The sequence below is a fragment of the Polyodon spathula genome, chromosome 21 (genome assembly GCF_017654505.1).
Source record: "Polyodon spathula isolate WHYD16114869_AA chromosome 21, ASM1765450v1, whole genome shotgun sequence".
Lineage (NCBI taxonomy): Eukaryota > Metazoa > Chordata > Actinopteri > Acipenseriformes > Polyodontidae > Polyodon > Polyodon spathula.
In genome coordinates, this window is record NC_054554.1 from 24,690,156 (window position 1) to 24,708,018 (window position 17,863).

The 17,863-nt window shown below is 39.9% G+C and overlaps 1 protein-coding gene across 1 annotated transcript in view; it reads left to right on the forward strand.

The window, feature by feature from the left end:
• The window catches only part of tbc1d16 (TBC1 domain family, member 16), a 56,815-nt gene that overhangs the window by 17,939 nt on the left and 21,013 nt on the right, over positions 1 to 17,863 (forward strand). The window contains exons 4-7 of the mRNA XM_041221230.1: positions 9,592 to 9,789; positions 10,560 to 10,707; positions 12,256 to 12,420; positions 16,931 to 17,079. Of these exons, the coding sequence (XP_041077164.1) occupies positions 9,592 to 9,789; positions 10,560 to 10,707; positions 12,256 to 12,420; positions 16,931 to 17,079 (660 nt within the window). The remainder of the gene's footprint in view (positions 1 to 9,591; positions 9,790 to 10,559; positions 10,708 to 12,255; positions 12,421 to 16,930; positions 17,080 to 17,863) is intronic.

The window sequence follows — 17,863 nt, forward strand, 5'->3', positions numbered from 1 at the left end:
AAACTGTTTACTCACATGACCAAATCATCCCAGTGACTTTATTTTGTCACAATGACTGGGAGTCTCTGCTAAGGCTGAGCCCAGGCATCTTCTTACCATCCTGGTATTATCTAACATCACTCGCACTGGGTAATTGGGTACAATTACACTGGGTAATTCAAAACAAAACATTCCAGCAGTAAGTTTATTTGAGCAGGATTATTGGTGCACTCACCCAGGAAAGAACACCAATTCCTCAGAGGATTTTGGTTTTAGGGTGTTTCTGTCCTGGGCACAGCCTTTGTAGAGCCTCCCAATCGTGACAAAATAAATAGTCAGTGGGCTGATTTGGTCCTGTGAGTAAACAGTTTACAAATGCCTGCATTACACATTCTGTGTGCCGCTACCACCACCACCAGCATCCCTTTAGGAGCTTCTTTTACTGGTATCCACCTTGTTACCTTGCCATTCACACAGATTTTAATACAAAAGGCAGCACTTTACTGTAGTTACTTGTTACTGAGTGATTACCCCTGTACTGTACCTTGGCTGTTTAATCCCTGTACGTAGTGTTGGGTTTACAGTTTGAAAAAACAGCACTGACTGCAAGCATGGCTGGAAAGAGAAAAGCAATGAGCATCAGCACGAAAATCTGTATAAATAAAATGTCTGTGCTAGATGCTGTGCGCTTGCTAAAGCATGCTTGGAACTCTGTCAGTCAGTAAACAATGCAGCGTTGCTTCAAACAAGCTGGTGTTTCTGTTGTTGAGAAGGAGAGTACTGACGAAAATACAACCGAAACTAAAACTGACACCGCCAGACGGGATGTCAGAGGAAGAATTCTCAGCTATGTTACCTTAGCGACCAGGACGCTCTGCCTGAAACAGACACCGATGATGTAAGCATGCGTGCTGTGCTTGTAACACTGTGGCGAGCTATGCGAATATTTGGGATTTTTTAGAAAACGCTGAAAGTTTGCCATTCATACCTGCAAAAAAAGATCATCCAGATGCGTATCGCAGAATTCTTCGCTGGAAACAATTTTGCAGTACTGTAGACTAACTGTACTGTACATTTCTGAACTTGCCTTTCTTTTTTGCACTTACTTTTTATAACTATTTTTTACTAGTGTAATGAGTGTCTTAATAAAGATTTTTAACCACATGCACACTTTTGTTTTGATTACTGTACTGGTGACTCGGGGACATTGTGAATGTCAGGTTAATGTGTGGGAGTTTATACCGCCCATCGCTTACTGTGGGTGAATCGCGTTAACACAAACGCGCCCGTTCTAAGCAGTGGCTACTGTGTCTATGTTGTTCGATGTCAGGGTTGAAGACTTAGAGACTGGCTTCTTTCTATTAAAACTCACATTCACAGGAAGCAAATCTCCCCCTGTGTGTTTCCAAAGCTGGACAGGAGAGCGTCCCCGAGCTTCAAACATGGCTTAAAAGAGAAGCTTCCTAACCCTATAATAAACGTTGCTTTCAAGACAGTGGCGACAGGGAGATAGTGCAGGCCCATCTGCCCAATTACATTTATAGTTAAATACATTGAGACCCGCTCCACCACATGTGATGAGAATTGGCATGCACATTCCTTAGTAGTGTGCCTATTAGTATTATGAGCATGCATCATAGCATCACTAGCACATCAGAGTACACCTGCATGCTTAAATGCTTTATACCATTTAGCTTTTCAGTACCATAATATATATTCCCTATTGTTACTTATGCTCATTATTTGCAATGCCTCCTCCTATTCCATATCCTTATTTCTAATCACTTTTAAAATCTGAATTTCTAAAGTTGGGGTTTAGACAGCCTGTAGGGGGCCCCCCATGAACTGTGGGTGCTGTGATTTTAGTAAATAGAAAATATTGTGCCTGTATAGTACATAGTGATCTAAAGCAGACACAGCAATGCAGTATTTAACACTGTGCATTACAAACTGGGAGGTACAACCTCAAACCTCACCTGAGATATTACATAGCTTTGACACCATTAACATGCAGACCATCCCCAGTCTCACGAAGTACTTCAGAACAATGCCCATATCTTGTATTTCATGCTATATTAACATACAGAAATGCACCAGGAACACTGCCAATAACAATTGTGTAACACCACTGCACATGTTTCAGTATGTTGTGTTCTGCACATTTCAGTTTTAACTCCTGTTAGTCAGCACTCGGATAGACGACACTCAGAAACACGTCATTCGTGTTTTTATTGTCCTTGTATAAGAACCAACTCGGTTCCCATGATATAATATATCACACACACACACACACACACACACACACACACACATATATAAATCTATCTATCTATCTATCTATCTATCTATCTATCTATCTATCTATCTATCTATCTATCTATCTATCTATCTATCTATCTATCTATCTATCTATCTATCTATCTATCTATCTATCTATCTATCTATCTATCTATCTATCTATCTATCTATCTATCTATCTATCTATCTATCTATCTATCTATCTATCTAACACATACAATGGCTTGTGAAAGTATTGACCCCCCTTGGCATTTTTCCTATTTTGTTGCCTTACAACCTGGAATTAAAATTGATTTTTATTTGGATTTCATGTAATGGACATACACAAAATAGTCCAAATTGGTGAAGTGAAATGAAAAAAATAACTTGTTTCAAAAAATTCTAAAAAATAAATAACGGAAAAGTGGTGCGTGCATATGCATTCACCCCCTTTGCTAGTAAGCCTCTAAATAAGATCTGGTGCAACCAATTACCTTCAGAAGTCAGATAAATAGTTAAATAAAGTCCACATGTGTGCAATCTAAGTGTTACATGATCTCAGTATATATACACCTGTTCTGAAAGGCCCCAGAGTCTGCAACACCACTAAGCAAGGGGCACCACCAAGCAAGCGGCACCATGAAGACCAAGGAGCTCTCCAAACAGGTCAGGGACAAAGTTGTGGAGAAGTACAGATCAGGGTTGGGTTATAAAAAAATATCCAAAACTTTGAACATCCCATGGAGCGCCATTAAAGCCATTATTAAAAAATGGAAAGAATATGGCACCACAACAAACCTGGCAAGAGAGGGCCGCCCACCAAAACTCACGGACCAGGCAAGGAGGGCATTAATCAGAGAGGCAACAAAGAGACCAAAGATAACCCTGAAGGAGCTGCAAAGCTCCACAGCGGAGATTGGAGTATCTGTCCATAGGACCACTTTAAGCCATACACTCCACAGAGCTGGGCTTTACGGAAGAGTGGCCAGAAAAAAGCCATTGCTTAAAGAAAAAAATAAGCAAACATGTTTGGTGTTCGCCAAAAGGCATGTGGGAGACTCCCCAAACATATGGAAGAAGGTACTCTGGTCAGATGAGACTAAAATTGAGCTTTTTGGCCATCAAGGAAAACGTTATGTCTGGCACAAACCCAACACCTCTCATCACCCCGAGAACACCATCCCCACAGTGAAGCTTGGTGGTGGCAGCATCATGCTGTGGGGATGTTTTTCATCGGCAGGGACTGGGAAACTGGTCAGAATTGAAGGAATGATGGATGGTGCTAAATACAGGGAAATTCTTGAGGGAAACCTGTTTCAGTCTTCCAGAGATTTGAGACTGGGACGGAGGTTCACTTTCCAGCAGGACAATGACCCTAAGCATACTGCTAAAGCAACACTCGAGTGGTTTAAGGGGAAACATTTAAATGTCTTGGAATGGCCTAGTCAAAGCCCAGACCTCAATCCAATTAAGAATCTGTGGTATGACTTAAAGATTGCTGTACACCAGTGGAACCCATCCAACTTGAAGGAGCTGGAGCAGTTTTGCCTTGAAAAATGGGCAAAAATCCCAGTGGCTAGATGTGCCAAGCTTATAGATACATACCCCAAGAGACTTGCAGCTGTAATTGCTGCAAAAGATGGCTCTACAAAGTATTGACTTTGGGGGGGTGAATACTTATGCACGCTCAAGTTTTCTGTTTTTTTGTCTTATTTCTTGTTTGTTTCACAATAAATACTAATATATACTTTAATACTTTCGCAAGCCACTGTCTGTGTGTGTGTGTGTGTGTGTCTATATATATATATATATAAATATAATTAGCCTACCAAGGTCTTTGTTTTTATTGAGAGAATAACACATTCAAACTGGAGAAGGTTAAGTGTCGTCACTACCGAGATCACTTTATCCGGGTAGATTTTGTAAAAGTGATTGTTCTAATAGGGCTAATTTCCATTGAAAGAAATGGTTCTTGCTGCTTGGATCGTTTTTTTTTTGGGGGTTCGTTATAAGAAGTATATACATATATATATATATATATATATATATATATATATATATAATGCAGTTACCCATCACACGAGATTTTGGACTCTGTCAGCAGTTTTCTGATACAAAGCCCATCTCTTCATTTATTTGCTAATCCGTCACAGCCTGCGTTTTTGTATTTTATTTTTTTCTTGCATTCCAAATCACTGTTTTTATTGTGCAGTTACACAGTGCTTCCTCCAATTTCACCTGACGAAAATGCAGCAAAAGCAAAGTGAACGAGACAGGCTATGGTAATGTAAAACAGAAACATTAAACAGTTTAAGTCTGATCTTAGTTGCTTTTGTGGATTTTCATTTGCAAGTGAACTGTGACATTAGAGCCTTATCGAGCACTATATTCTGCAATTTTGAATACTGACTTTGGATTCTGTTTTAGTTCTGGAAACTAATGTTATGTGTGTGTTGTGTTTTTTTTTTTTTTTTGTTTTTTTTTTTTTTTTTTTTCTAAATTGCTTTGCCTTTTATGTTTTCCAGAGTTTTGTATGTTGGTAACATTTTAATTTCATTTTGCTATTGGGTTGTTGACAGGGAGTGTAACATACTGCAATACATACAGGATTTAAAAGTCTGTACTGTGTTACAGTTAACGTGTCATCTCTTTTGGCAAGTGATATTTTTAGAATAGTATCGCTCTGAATTAAAATACAGTATGTCCAAATGGAAGCCTACTTATTTTAAAACACAGCCCTTTCAGATAGGGATGGATATAATCAGATATGCGGCACATGCGCTGAACTGTCGGTGAAGTCAATTTTATAGGGTCGGATATGTGAGTGCTGACTGTATTTCACGGTTTATTTGAATTAAAAACTACTTCAATTAGGTAATGTTTCATACTCACTCATTTCTAGCAGAACAGTTTTTTTTTTTTTTTTAATACTCCAGAAAGTCCCAGTCTCATGCTAGTCTGTAATTAAACACTACAGTGTAAACAGACACTGGGGGAAAGTATACCCTCTTGTGGGGCAGCTGAATTATGACACGACTTCAGAGATCAATATGGCTGATGATGGTGAGCCAATTATTTACCAATAATTTGCCAGTTATATGCTATTGTAGGTCAGGACCAAGGCCATGCGTTATTGACTAGAGGGAATTAAAACAACAGCACATTTTCAAATCGCATTACTGTGCTTTCACTGCACTCTCTGTGTATAATATATTACTATGAATCAAATCATTTACCAGAATAATGGTGGTTCCTTTAGTCTTTGTCTTCCAGAATTATTTACAATGAATTATTTACTGGTTTGTGGCAGTAAAGATGTATGATTGTACTTGGGACAAATAAGCGTAATATATACAGAAAACCTTTTTATAGTAGAATGCTGCTACGAGATTAACATATGTTTTTTGATGAATTTGAATTAACGAATATGCAACGGAGCTTCATGAATTTAAATGCATAAAACACGAATTGTCAGATTCTGTTAGGATAATTCGTCTTTGTACATTTTCTGAGAAATGGAAAGTTCCTCTTCTTTTTATCAGTATCAAGCACAGATATCTTCAAAGGCTTAAATGTCTTGTAATTTAATGCCTCCTTCCTCAGGCTCCCACCCTGTGGATTTGGTTGTATTGTATGCACCTGGCACATAGCAATTGACACACATATAGCTAAAGTTTAGTTTTTTAGCTTGTGTGGTTTACTCTAGACATGCACCTAGCCTTGTCTAAACCAATCACAGCTCAGACCTGTGTTCTAAGGAGACAGGTTGAAGGATAACGTTTTCTTATTTGAATTGTTTGTCAGTTAGCTTAGTGGTTTTCCACTGAAGCAGACCACTGGCAGGCTCCTAGAATCGTCAATCACAGGAGTGTAAAAGGTAATTTGACATGGAAATCGGAACTGAAAACAGAATCGAGGTTGAATGATTTAGGAAATAATGATTTAGCAAAAAGTAACGCTGATTTTATTTATTTATACATTTAATTTTTTATTTTGCATTTGTGTAGAAATAACTTTTGCAGATTTTCACTGATCAAAACTGCTTGCCAAATTTTGAATAACCCTCTTCCAGTGCAAGCACTAAAGCAATACAGTTTAGACTACAATGAGATGAAACCCATGATATTCATCAAAATGACTACTGTTTGTTACTATAGCAGCTAAACCTAATACAGGGATGAAAACTCCTACTGCATACCAGTTTCACCATTTCCACTGTAGTACTAGAATTGAAGGCTCTGTGTTGTATGTTTTAATGGCTCGTACTGTGTTTTATAGTGGTACAGAACAATCAATTGATTTGCTCCTGGTAATCAGCAACAAAGAGGGCTTCTGTAGATATTCAGAAGTGCATGTAGCAAACGTTTTTGGTCTTCCTTGTACACTGGAATTATACAGTACTGTGCAAAAGTTTTAGGCAGGTGTGAGAATGCTGTAAAGTAAGAATGCTTTCAAAAATAGACATGTTAATAGTTTTTATTTATCAATTAACAAAATGCAAAGTGAGTGAACAGAAGAAAAATCTACATCAAATCAATATTTGGTGTGACCACCCTTTGCCTTCAAAACAGCATTAATTCTTCTAGGTACACTTGCACACAGTTTTTGAAGGAACTCGGCAGGTAGTTGGCCTAAACATCTTGAAGAACTAACCACAGTTCTTCTGTGGATTTAGGCAGCCTCAGTTGCTTCTCTCTCTTCATGTAATCCCAGACAAACTTGATGATGCTGAGATCAGGGCTCTGTGGGGGCCATACCATCACTCCAGGACTTCTACGGTTCTTCTACGCTGAAGATAGTTCTTAATGACTTTTGCTGTATGTTTGGGGTCATTGTCATGCTGCAGAATAAATTTGGGGCCAATCACATGCCTCCCTGATGGTATTGCATGATGGATAAGGATCTGCCTGTACTTCTCAGCATTGAGGAGACCATTAATTCTGACCAAATCCCCAACTCCATTTGCAGAAATGCAGCCTCAAACTTGCAAGGAACCTCCACCATGTTTCACAGTTGCCTGCAGACATTCGTATACCGCTGTCCGGCCCTTTGGCGAACAAACTGCCTTTGCTACAGCCAAATATTTCAAATTTTGACTCATCAGTCCAGAGCACCTGCTGCCATTTTTCTGCACCCCAGTTCCTGTGTTTTCATGCATAGTTGAGTTGCTTGGCTTTGTTTCCATGTTGGAGGTATGGCTTTTTGGCCGCAAGTCTTCCATGAAGGCCACTTCTGACCAGAATTTTCCAGACAGTAGATGGGTGTACCAGGGTCCCACTGTTTTCTGCCAATTCTGAGCTGATGGCATTGCTGGACATCTTCCGATTGCGAAGGGAAGTAAGCATGATGTGTCTTTCATCTGCTGCAGTAAGTTTCCTTGGCCGACCACTGCGTCTACGGTCCTCAACATTGCCCGTTTCTTTGTGCTTTTTCAAAAGAGCTTGGACAGCATATCTGGAAACCCCTGTCTGCCTTGAAATTTCTGCCTGGGAGAGACCTTGCTGATGCTGTGTAACTACCTTGTGTCTTGTTGCTGTGCTCATTCTTGCCATGGTATATGACTTTTGACAGTAAACTGTCTTTAGCAACCTCACCTTGTTAGCTGCGTTTGGCTGTTCCTCACCCAGTTTTATTCCTCCTACACAGCTGTTTCTGTTTCAGTTAATGGTTGTGTTTCAACCTACATATTAAATTGATGATCATTAGCACCTGTTTGGTATAATTGTTTAATCATACACCTGACTATATGCCTACAAAATCCATGACTTTGTGCAAGTGTGCATAGAAGAATTGATGTTGTTTTGAAGGCAAAGGGTGGTCACACCAAATATGGATTTGATGTAGATTTTTCTTCTGTTCACTCACTTTGCCTTTAGTTAACTGATAAATATAATGTATTCACATTTCTATTTTTGAAAGCATTCTTACTTTACAGCATTTTTTCACACCTGCCTAAAACTTTCGCACAGTACTGTATGTATATGTTCATGTGCCTTCTGGACAGTAATTACAATTATTACTTTAATGTTTAATGAATACTGTATTTCTGTGTGCTAAATTTGGCTAATGAGACGAGTTGTTTTAATTTAAAGGAAAATATCTTGATTGTAACAGCTGTATATTAAACATATAAAATAGCTGTTTTGTTAAGATCGGACAGCTTAGACCCCTTTGTTCTGGAGGGTTCCTAGCTTGTTTTGCTTGCTTGTCATTAATACATCTCGGATCAGCAGCCCCAGAGCCCCAAGGCCTCGGCGGAGCGCTAAATTGCCGTTTAGTTCACAGGGCTCAGTCTGTTAGGAAGAGTGCGCTGTACCAATGGGAATCCTCCCCGGTACTCTTGCATCATGCCACCTGAGAGGTAAACTGTGTTTCAAACACATGATAAAAGAAAGCGACATGATATTCTCATGAATCTGTAGCATACTATATATATACACACATACACCCTGTGTGTGTGTTTGTGTATATGAATATAGCTAGGAGTGTGACTAACACAAAATTCCTAAAAAAAATCCTAACAGGAAATGTAAAAAAAACCAAACAAAATAAACACAACAAACGCTCTGTACCCCGCTCAATTGCAGGGCTCCAGGACTCTAGTGTTCAATCTCCACACTAATTTACCTATCTTGTACTTTTAAACACAAGGCTTGCAACAGTTTCAGACGACTACGTGCAGAGGGAGTAGTAGAATCCCTGCTACTTTCTCCCATAGGGAATGACACCAGGCTGACATTCTGCAGTGTGCTGTGATCTTCCATCTCTGAGACTGAAATACTCGCAGCAGAGCCCTGCATTGTCAGTCTTCTTCTCCAGAGGGGAAACTGACAACAAACTTGAAGGATTCACAATTCACATGTCTGAACACACTGTCTGTGAAGGGCCTGTTAAATCTATCTTGGGTCGCTTCTGTTGGATTCTTGTTGGTGAGGGATGGGCCACTGTGGGTTTCAACCCACTAAGGGACTGTACAGACAGAACCAGTGTCTTTTTACACTTGAACATAAAAAAAATATACTTGATTTTTGCATGCAGTAATGCAATTAAGTGGGTTTGTAAATCACGCGATAGGGAAAATTCCATCAGTTTTAATATTGTAATCCTTTCATGCATGGCATCCTCATATGGGAGACTCAAATGCATGATGACCTCTTATGAGGATACCATTCAGCCTCCATATAAAGCAATGGGGAAAAAAAACATTCTGATGTATTTATTGTGTCCAAAATATTTTTAATATTTCATGCATGAAAGGGTTAAATAGACCCCTTGGACATACAGAACCAGACTTGAGTCAGTTTCTATTTCTTACTCTTTGTTGTTCTCTTCCAGAGAGACATGTGACGATCCCATGACACACTCGGCAAGCTCCGCCTCCAGTCTAGACAACAATGCTGCCTTCCTGGAGAACAACAGCCAATCACAGAACAGCAAGTGGGAGGAGCAGCAGAAGGTGTTGGCACTGGAGCAGCTGTGTGGTGTCTTTCGTGTAGACCTGGGCCAGATGAGGTCACTGAGGCTTTTCTTCAGGTGAGCCCATCAACCTTAGACTGGGAGGAGATTCCTATCTGTGACCCAACTACCTGAAATAAATGTTCTCTTTGGCATATACATTGATTTGATATGATTTTTTTTGCAAAACTTTAAGAAACGAAGGGATTGGATTGAACAGCCTATTGCGCACTTGGATAAACCACAGTTAGGTTTTACAGGATATACCCTGGGATCACCTTTAAGAAACATTGATACAGTCCAAGTGAATTCCCTGGTGATGTAAAACGCTCTTAGAAAAAATCAGCTGTGGCTGTGGTGGGTTACAGATTGATGAAATAGTTGCACAGCTGCTTGTGATTGTTGAGTTTGACAGGTTTACTGCTGATGAATGAAGATTAGTGTTAATCAGAAAGGCTCAGGCGTGTCTTAACATGATGCGCAGCAGACCCAGTCACTGTCTCCCAGCAACTCTATCTTGGAAACACTATCTCCCAGCAGCCTTTGCCAGCAACATCTCCTAAGAATCAGGTGTTAAGAACCCAGGATAGAACATTAAAACACTGGACCCTAAAAAGGAACATTTTCTTAAAGAAATATGAATCTGTTGTTAATTGTGGTTCTGAGAAATGCATTGGTAGTTTTAGGTGGTTAAAATTGCTGTATTTTAGAAAAAGAAAGTTCTTTAAATAGAGTTCTTGGTTCTGGTGTTGACTCTGTAGGGCTGCATTTAAGGTACTGCTTGATTTACTAAATGCATCTATTAGCTTGAAGTGTGCTAACAGGCCCTGCCTGTGCTTGTACTCCAGTGACGAGGCCTGTACGAGTGGGCAGTTGGTCGTTGCCAGCCGAGAGAGCCAGTACAAAATCTTTCACTTTCACCATGGGGGCCTTGATAAACTCGCTGAAGTGTTTCAGCAGTGGAAGTGCTGCAGAGAAACCCAGCTGAAAGATCAGGTAGGTGGAGGAATGACCTTTCTGGGGGCTTATCTGCTAACAGCAGTAGTCTTTTATTAATTAGTCAATAATCAAAGCCTTTTATGAGCTGTAATGGGATGCTGGGACACATTCACAAAGCACGTACAACAGTGCACAATGTATATTATTTAATGTTGCAAAACCTAGAACAAGAAAGTAATGAGGTGCACGTAGAAGCTCCTTGATAATTCATGTTTTCAAGGACCAGTTTTATTATTAATCTACTGTACAAAACAAATTCTGTGCATTTCAGGTTGGTAAGAACATCTGTCCAGAACATATGTGTTATTTCTGTACTTTGCTTGTGGCTAAAGCTACACTCTGGTGTACAAGATGTGCTTGCAGGTTAAACATGTTGCCAGGATGTGATAACTGCAGTACAGAATGATGCAGAGTGAATCTAAATAAGAAAAAGAATACATAAGTTAAAATCACTGATGTGTCAGGGCTTCTGCTAAAACATGATTTTGTGTTTTTATATCTGTTTATTGGGGGATTAGTCAAATTAATGTACATTTTTAAAGCAAACCTTAAGAAGACTTGAATTCTTCCCATAGCAATATTAATACACAATGACTGTATTCCCTGTCTGTTTTTTAATAAGTGCGTTTTAATATTCCATTCACATCTAGTTTGTAATAAAATCTGACTTCCAGGAAATTATATACGGGCTCTCATAATAATTTCCTTATAAAATGAATTTTAATAAAATGCCTTTCTTTCTGTTTGCTGCTATTAAAAAAAAAAAAATACCATAGAAGGTAATATTGTATCAGTCGTTTCTTGAGTTACTTTACATTTTGCAAGCAGGATAAAATGGAGATGTTTTAATGGAACTTGACTGGAGAATGAGTTACAGACTCATTTCATGTCTCTAATACTTGTTTTAAAAGTGTCAAACGTCATTTAATAAGATTGTTTTCTATTTTTTTAAGCATAACAGTTCTAAAAGACAGAAACACAATGATGTAGAACTGAAGTGCAGGGCTGCTGCTGATATCCTGTGGTTTGCAGAAATGTTATTTCTGGTGCCATTTTGGGGATGCTCTGAATAGAGTTTTATGTTGTCTCAGGGCATGAAATTGACTGCATCCCAATTTCACGCTGCATGTGACTTCTGTTCCTCAATGATTTTAACTTTATTCTGTAAAATGACCATGAGGTCAGTACATTTAACTATACTCAGGTATTTTGACATGGTGCTGTGTTTCACATTTGAAATGTGAATAAACTTTGAGAGTGCCCTAAGAGACCTTGGGGTCTATTGATCCTAACAGTGGCAGATCTTCAAATGAATACAACAAAAACTACTCCCTGAAGTTTGATATGTTACTGAAAGAAATGCAGTGTATTATTAAAGACTTCGCACCATTTTATTGTACTTTACTTGTCTTTTAAATTACCACTATATAGCTAGGTTAAGCTTATATGTTCAGGTCAGTTTAACCCTAGACCTCCAGAGAGGCTGGATTGGAGGAGGAGCAGGTATTTCCAGCTCTCCTTCAGGCCTGTTTCCTTCGCTTGCAGGTGGCATATGAGAAGTCATGCATGCAGTTTTCTATCCAGCGCCCCAACCTGCCTTCCACAGAAACACACCCAGAGGAGAACATGTACAAGCGGCTGGACGTCTCCACCTGGCTCAAGCACCTGAACGAGACTGGGCAGGTGGAGGAGGAGTACAAACTGCGTAAGGTGCGCATGCTTACCAGTGGCTATCGTTTAAATCGCCATGTTTTCTTTTGCTGCTGGAACCTAGAATCTATTTCGCTGGAGGATCTTGCATTCGGCACAGGGTCAGATTTGAAAAATCCCTACTTTTTTTTTTGTGATCCAATTTATTTGAGAAATTAGATTTACATAATCATCAAAATGTAACACAAAAAACATTCCCATTCCCCCTCCCCCTTTCCCCTGGTGGCAACCCCCCAACCCCAACCCCACATAGGACCCTGAGAGCCTGTATCAGATATTAACAACCAAGGGCTAATTGATCAGCAATTTAATGGCATCTGCTGTTGCCCCCCAGGCCTGTACAGTCCCCTCCCTGGCCCCATGGACCGAGCAATAGAAAGCTCCATATACATGATGTCAAGGAATGTAAGGGACCACTGGCGCCAGGGAAGGGAGTGCGGAGGCTGCCAACTCGGTGCTAGCATTTTTTTTTTACAGTAGTAAGACCAGCCAGCCAAATCCGCTTTTGTTGTAGTGACAGATCAAGTGAGGAGTCATCATTTAGCTGCATGACCAAAGGAGAGCAAGGAATGACTTTCCTGAGCATCGTGGATTGAGAAAATATAGCCACATCAAGACATTCCCAGATCATGTGAAAAAAGGTGCTCCTAGCTCCCTGGGGACAAAGATCACACAACTGGAGTATCAGAAAGTTTAATTTGGAATCGTCTCGGAGGAGTTAGGTATATTCTATGAATAAAATTAAAATAGATCATCTGGTGATTAGGGTTTTTAGAAGCACAGTATAATTATCCCAGGCAGTATGCCAGCAAATGTCTTCATTTGCAGAAGGTATGTCGCTATTCCAGATAGTATTAATCACCAATGGTTGATACAAGGCTGTTAAGTGAGTGTAAAGTGTAGACACCAGCCCATTTCTTTTACCCCCTGTCTTCAGCATATCATCTAAAGTATAAGATGAAAGCTCTGTCTCCCAGGGAACACGATAGGCACGCATTCCATAATGAAGATGTGAGTACAAAAAGAAAGAGGTACCTGGAAGATTATAACGAAACTGCAAGTCCTGGAATGTACCTGGGTAGTTATCTTAGTAATGTCTGCTGGAGTATGAACCCTTTTTTTCACTCCAGCGAGGGAAAGAAAAAGGTCGGCCACCTGATAAGCGCACAGCGTTATGAAACATAGGCGAATGAGGAGACCGCTTTGTTTGTGATTTAGTGTGCTTTTCTACCAAACGCCACACCGTGATCAAATAAGAAATTATGGGTCCAAAATGTAATTTGCGTTGTTTAAGGGGAATGCCAGAATAAACCAAGTCTTGTAGTCTAATAGGAAATGCTACTTTTTTTCTTCTAATTGTCGCCACGATACAAGAGTACGATACAAGAGTATTAGCATCAAACCAGACTGTAATTGGTCGCAACACAAAAGACCAGAAGTAAAATTAGAAATTTGGCAAAAACAGTCCTGAGGATTTTTCACAATGTAATGTGTGAAATTTAATGCATGGCCGCTTCCCTGTCCACAGAAACTTGGAGATCACTGAATGCAATTTGTCCCAATAACCCACCGGGGGAGGGAGTGGAAGCATCGAACTGCAGAAATGTATACATGGAAGAATATTCATTTTTATTATGGAAATGTGAGCTTGAAATGAGCTTTAGTACATCATCAGCATACAGTGAGATGGAGTGTTGCATATTCTTGACATCAATGGGGGTAAAAGTAACAGATTGATGGACTGCTTGTGCCAGGGGCTGCAGTGAGAGAGCAAGCAGCAACAGAGAGAGAGGGCAGCCCTGACGAGTACCTCTAGAAATATCAAACTGAAAAGAGCATTTGGTGCCAGTAAGAACCGTCGCTGATGGATTTGCATATACCATTTTTGTCATTATGATAAACTCTGACCCCAGTCCCGTGTGATCTAATACTGACCAGAGATAATCCCATTTGAGATGGTCAAAAGCCTTCTCAGCATCTAACGAGAGGACCGCACACGGGGCATCAATATCCATGGCTGAATGTGTAATATGCAGGAGACGACAAACATTATCTGTCACCAACCGGGTCTTAATAAAACCAGTTTGATCACGGTGGACTAATTTTAAGCAAATGGGATTCAAGCCTACAAGAGAGTACTTTGGCATACAACTTGACGTCTGCATTTATCAACGATAGCACAGAAAGAAAGGTCCTTTTCTTTTTTCAGCAAGAATGATATAATAGCAGTGTCACCATCTCTGCGGAAAGAGCCCCTCTCTATAGCTGCCTGCACCATCCCCAATAGCAGGGGTCCCAGTTGATTCCAGAAAGTGAGAAAAACTCAAGAGGTATGCCATAAAAGCCAGGAGATTTATTTTTACTTGTTTCCTTTAAAGCATCCCTCATCTCATCAAGAGAGAGTGGCGCACCCAGAGGCAGCTGATTCATCACTGGAAAGGCATGGTAGTTTAAGGTTCTGGAAAAACCGCTCGCATTTGTGCCTACCATATGGAATATCAGAACTGTATAATTTGGAATAAAAGCACCAAAATTCAGTATTTATTAGGAGTGGGTCAGATACTATATCTCCTTGCGCAATCTTCATAGACGATATATCTGAAAAGCGTTCGTTGTTGCGAAGTTTGAAGAGGTGACTTGCTCTACTGCCATTAAAATAATAGTTCTGTCGAGCCCTGTGCATAAGGAAATCGGCACATAGTGTAAGTAAAAGATTAAGGTCCTCCTCGTTACATCCAATTCGAGTGCCTTGGTTTCTGAAAAAGAACTCTGTAAAGTATGTTCCAGAAGAGCCATTTTGGTTTCTGGCTCTTTAATTTTACTCAAACGCGATTTAGTGAGATGAGATGTAAATACTATGGTATTGTCTCTATTTTCTCTACTACATCCCTGCTGTTTAGTTGATCTATCAAAAATCGGATTCGTCACTGCATTCATATCCGCTCCAATAAACAAACTAAAGTAATTTAATTCTAGTTATAATGTGGTTAATGAGTTAAAATGAGGTTCAAATATCATTGGTGCATATACTGAAACAAAGGCAACTTTTTTTTCTCCATCCCCCATCCCAGTCTCCTTCAGTATGCAAAAAAGTAATCATAAGATTAGGACGTAGTAAGATCAGTGATTTGTTGTCAGTAGAAGAGGAAGCAGCCACACAAAAAATATTTGATATTTTTTACGAATCTAGGAACGTCCTGACGTTTCAGATGGGATTCTTGTAGCATAGCTATGTCCTATCTTTTTTCTACGTAAGCGATCCAGACAACTTGCGCTTTTGTTTGGAGAAGCAAAGCACACGTACATTCCAGGACAACACGTTTAAATCAATCGTGGGTGTCAGAAGAAAAATCGAAGTTCAGAAAGAGACAAGCAAGGAAATTGAAAAAGTAGTTATAAAAAGGTATAGCCATAAAAGGACAGGTCATAACATCCTATCTCAATCGGATTAAGACCAACACTATCTCCCATCCCTCTCCCACAATAGAGCCACCATCAACAGCCCAAATCCCCCCCCCCCCCCCCCCCCCCCCCTCCCCCTCCCCCAACACAGCAACATCCCCCCCAAAGGGGGTTTCTTTTCCAGTATCCCCCCAACCCATACAACAAGTACTCGTGGCACTGAAAAACAAGGCAAACATAGCTTTAATCGCCCCTGCCCCCCCATCACTAATTGCAATATAAACCTCATAATATAAATCGTTAATACAATAGCATGGTTCTCAGAGAAGCAAAATCTACCTCATTCACATCATGACAGATTCAAAAATGCTATCTAAACATCATAACAGCGATAGGTTGTTCTGTCGGACTCTATCCTTGAGGTCCGCCATCTTTAGATTACAAATGGTCAGTTCTAGCTTCAGCTTCACAAGATGTAATCGCTTTCTTATTGTGGTTTATAGAGGAGCGGAGAACTGTCAGGTCCATCTTGAGGGCCTTGAATTCCTGGGTGAAAGTTAGGAATATATTTTGCATGGTGGTAATTTTGGCAGTGGTTTCGAGACTCGTGCCCTCGATGCACGGAGACAGGTTCTTGAAGCACTTTCTAGTCTGTCATATGTTTCGTTGCATCAGACAATTGTGGTAATTTCTTCTGCCTTGGCAGGTGGTGTCATTTTGATTTGTCATCAGAGAATCCCAATTGAATGCCCCCTGCTGTTGCCAAGAGTTAAAAAAAAAAAAAAAAGTCATTGTATGAGTATTCTTAATTTTTGTTCATTTTATTTATTTGAGCCTCTGTGGTTCTCATCGACCCATGTTTGTGAGAAGAAACTGATTATCTAATTTGCAAAAAATATATATACCAAGGGTTTAAAATGTATGCAAGTGAATTTAATAAAAATGCATAATTAAAAACCAGAAGAGCGTTGTCTAAAAAAACAAATGTTGTTTCCAGTTTAAGCTAATGTGGAGGGTGAATGTGCGCCGCTTTGTCATTTTATCTAGAACTCGAGTTTTAAACTGTTTTGCAGTGATTCTTTTTCCCATTCTGTCTCCTCTGTTCCAGGCCATTTTCTTTGGCGGCATCGAGCCCTCAATCCGCGGGGAGGTGTGGCCGTTCCTGCTTCGTTACTACAGCTATGAATCCACCTCGGAGGAGCGGGAATCGCTGAGAGTGCAGAAACGACTGGAATACGAGGAGATCCAGCAGAGGAGGTAGCAGGATATGGAGGCCTTACTGGCCTTGCACACTGACTTGACCCCCCCCCCCCCCCCCACCTTACTTAAGCTGTTTTGGCTTTTACACATGTCACCTCATTTTAAATGTGTTATTATGTTAACTGTTTTAAGGATTATTTTAAGGCTGATTTTACATATATAAGGTTGAGAACAGGACCCAGTATTCCATAGGCAACTTAGTGTGTATTTAATCACTAACCTGAATATTTCTTCATCTTGTACATAGAACATGTATTTATAGCAAAATGTTATGCATCATTCAAAACCACATTTTTCTGAAAAAACAAAACTTGCAGTGGAAAGTACAAAACATCACTAGGGTATCTTAACTCTAACCCAATCGCTCTTCTCCATCTATTGTAACAGATAACAGGACAGACATTTCCTTGAACAGTAATGTATCTCATCAGCAATGCTAAAGAATATATGTACAAATAAATGCTTTGTTCCCTCTTTCCTTGGTTTCAGTGTGAACAAGTCATTATCTGTAAGCTAAATGAGCTGGATTCTTTGTAAGAGTGAATTTCGTGTGGCAGGGAATTCCTCAGATGAAGTGTACTTGGCCTTTTGCCAAAAGACAAGGAACAGTGAGGGGGGAGGGAGGCTTGCGCTAGGTACTTCTTGTCTTAAAGATAATTACATGTGCTATTATTGTGAGCCAAAGAAAACAAATGCAACACAAATGTTGTATACTAGACAACCTCCTTCTTTTAGAGTGGATGCTGGGAAAGATGAGAAGTTTAGTTAGCCCCCAGGAGGA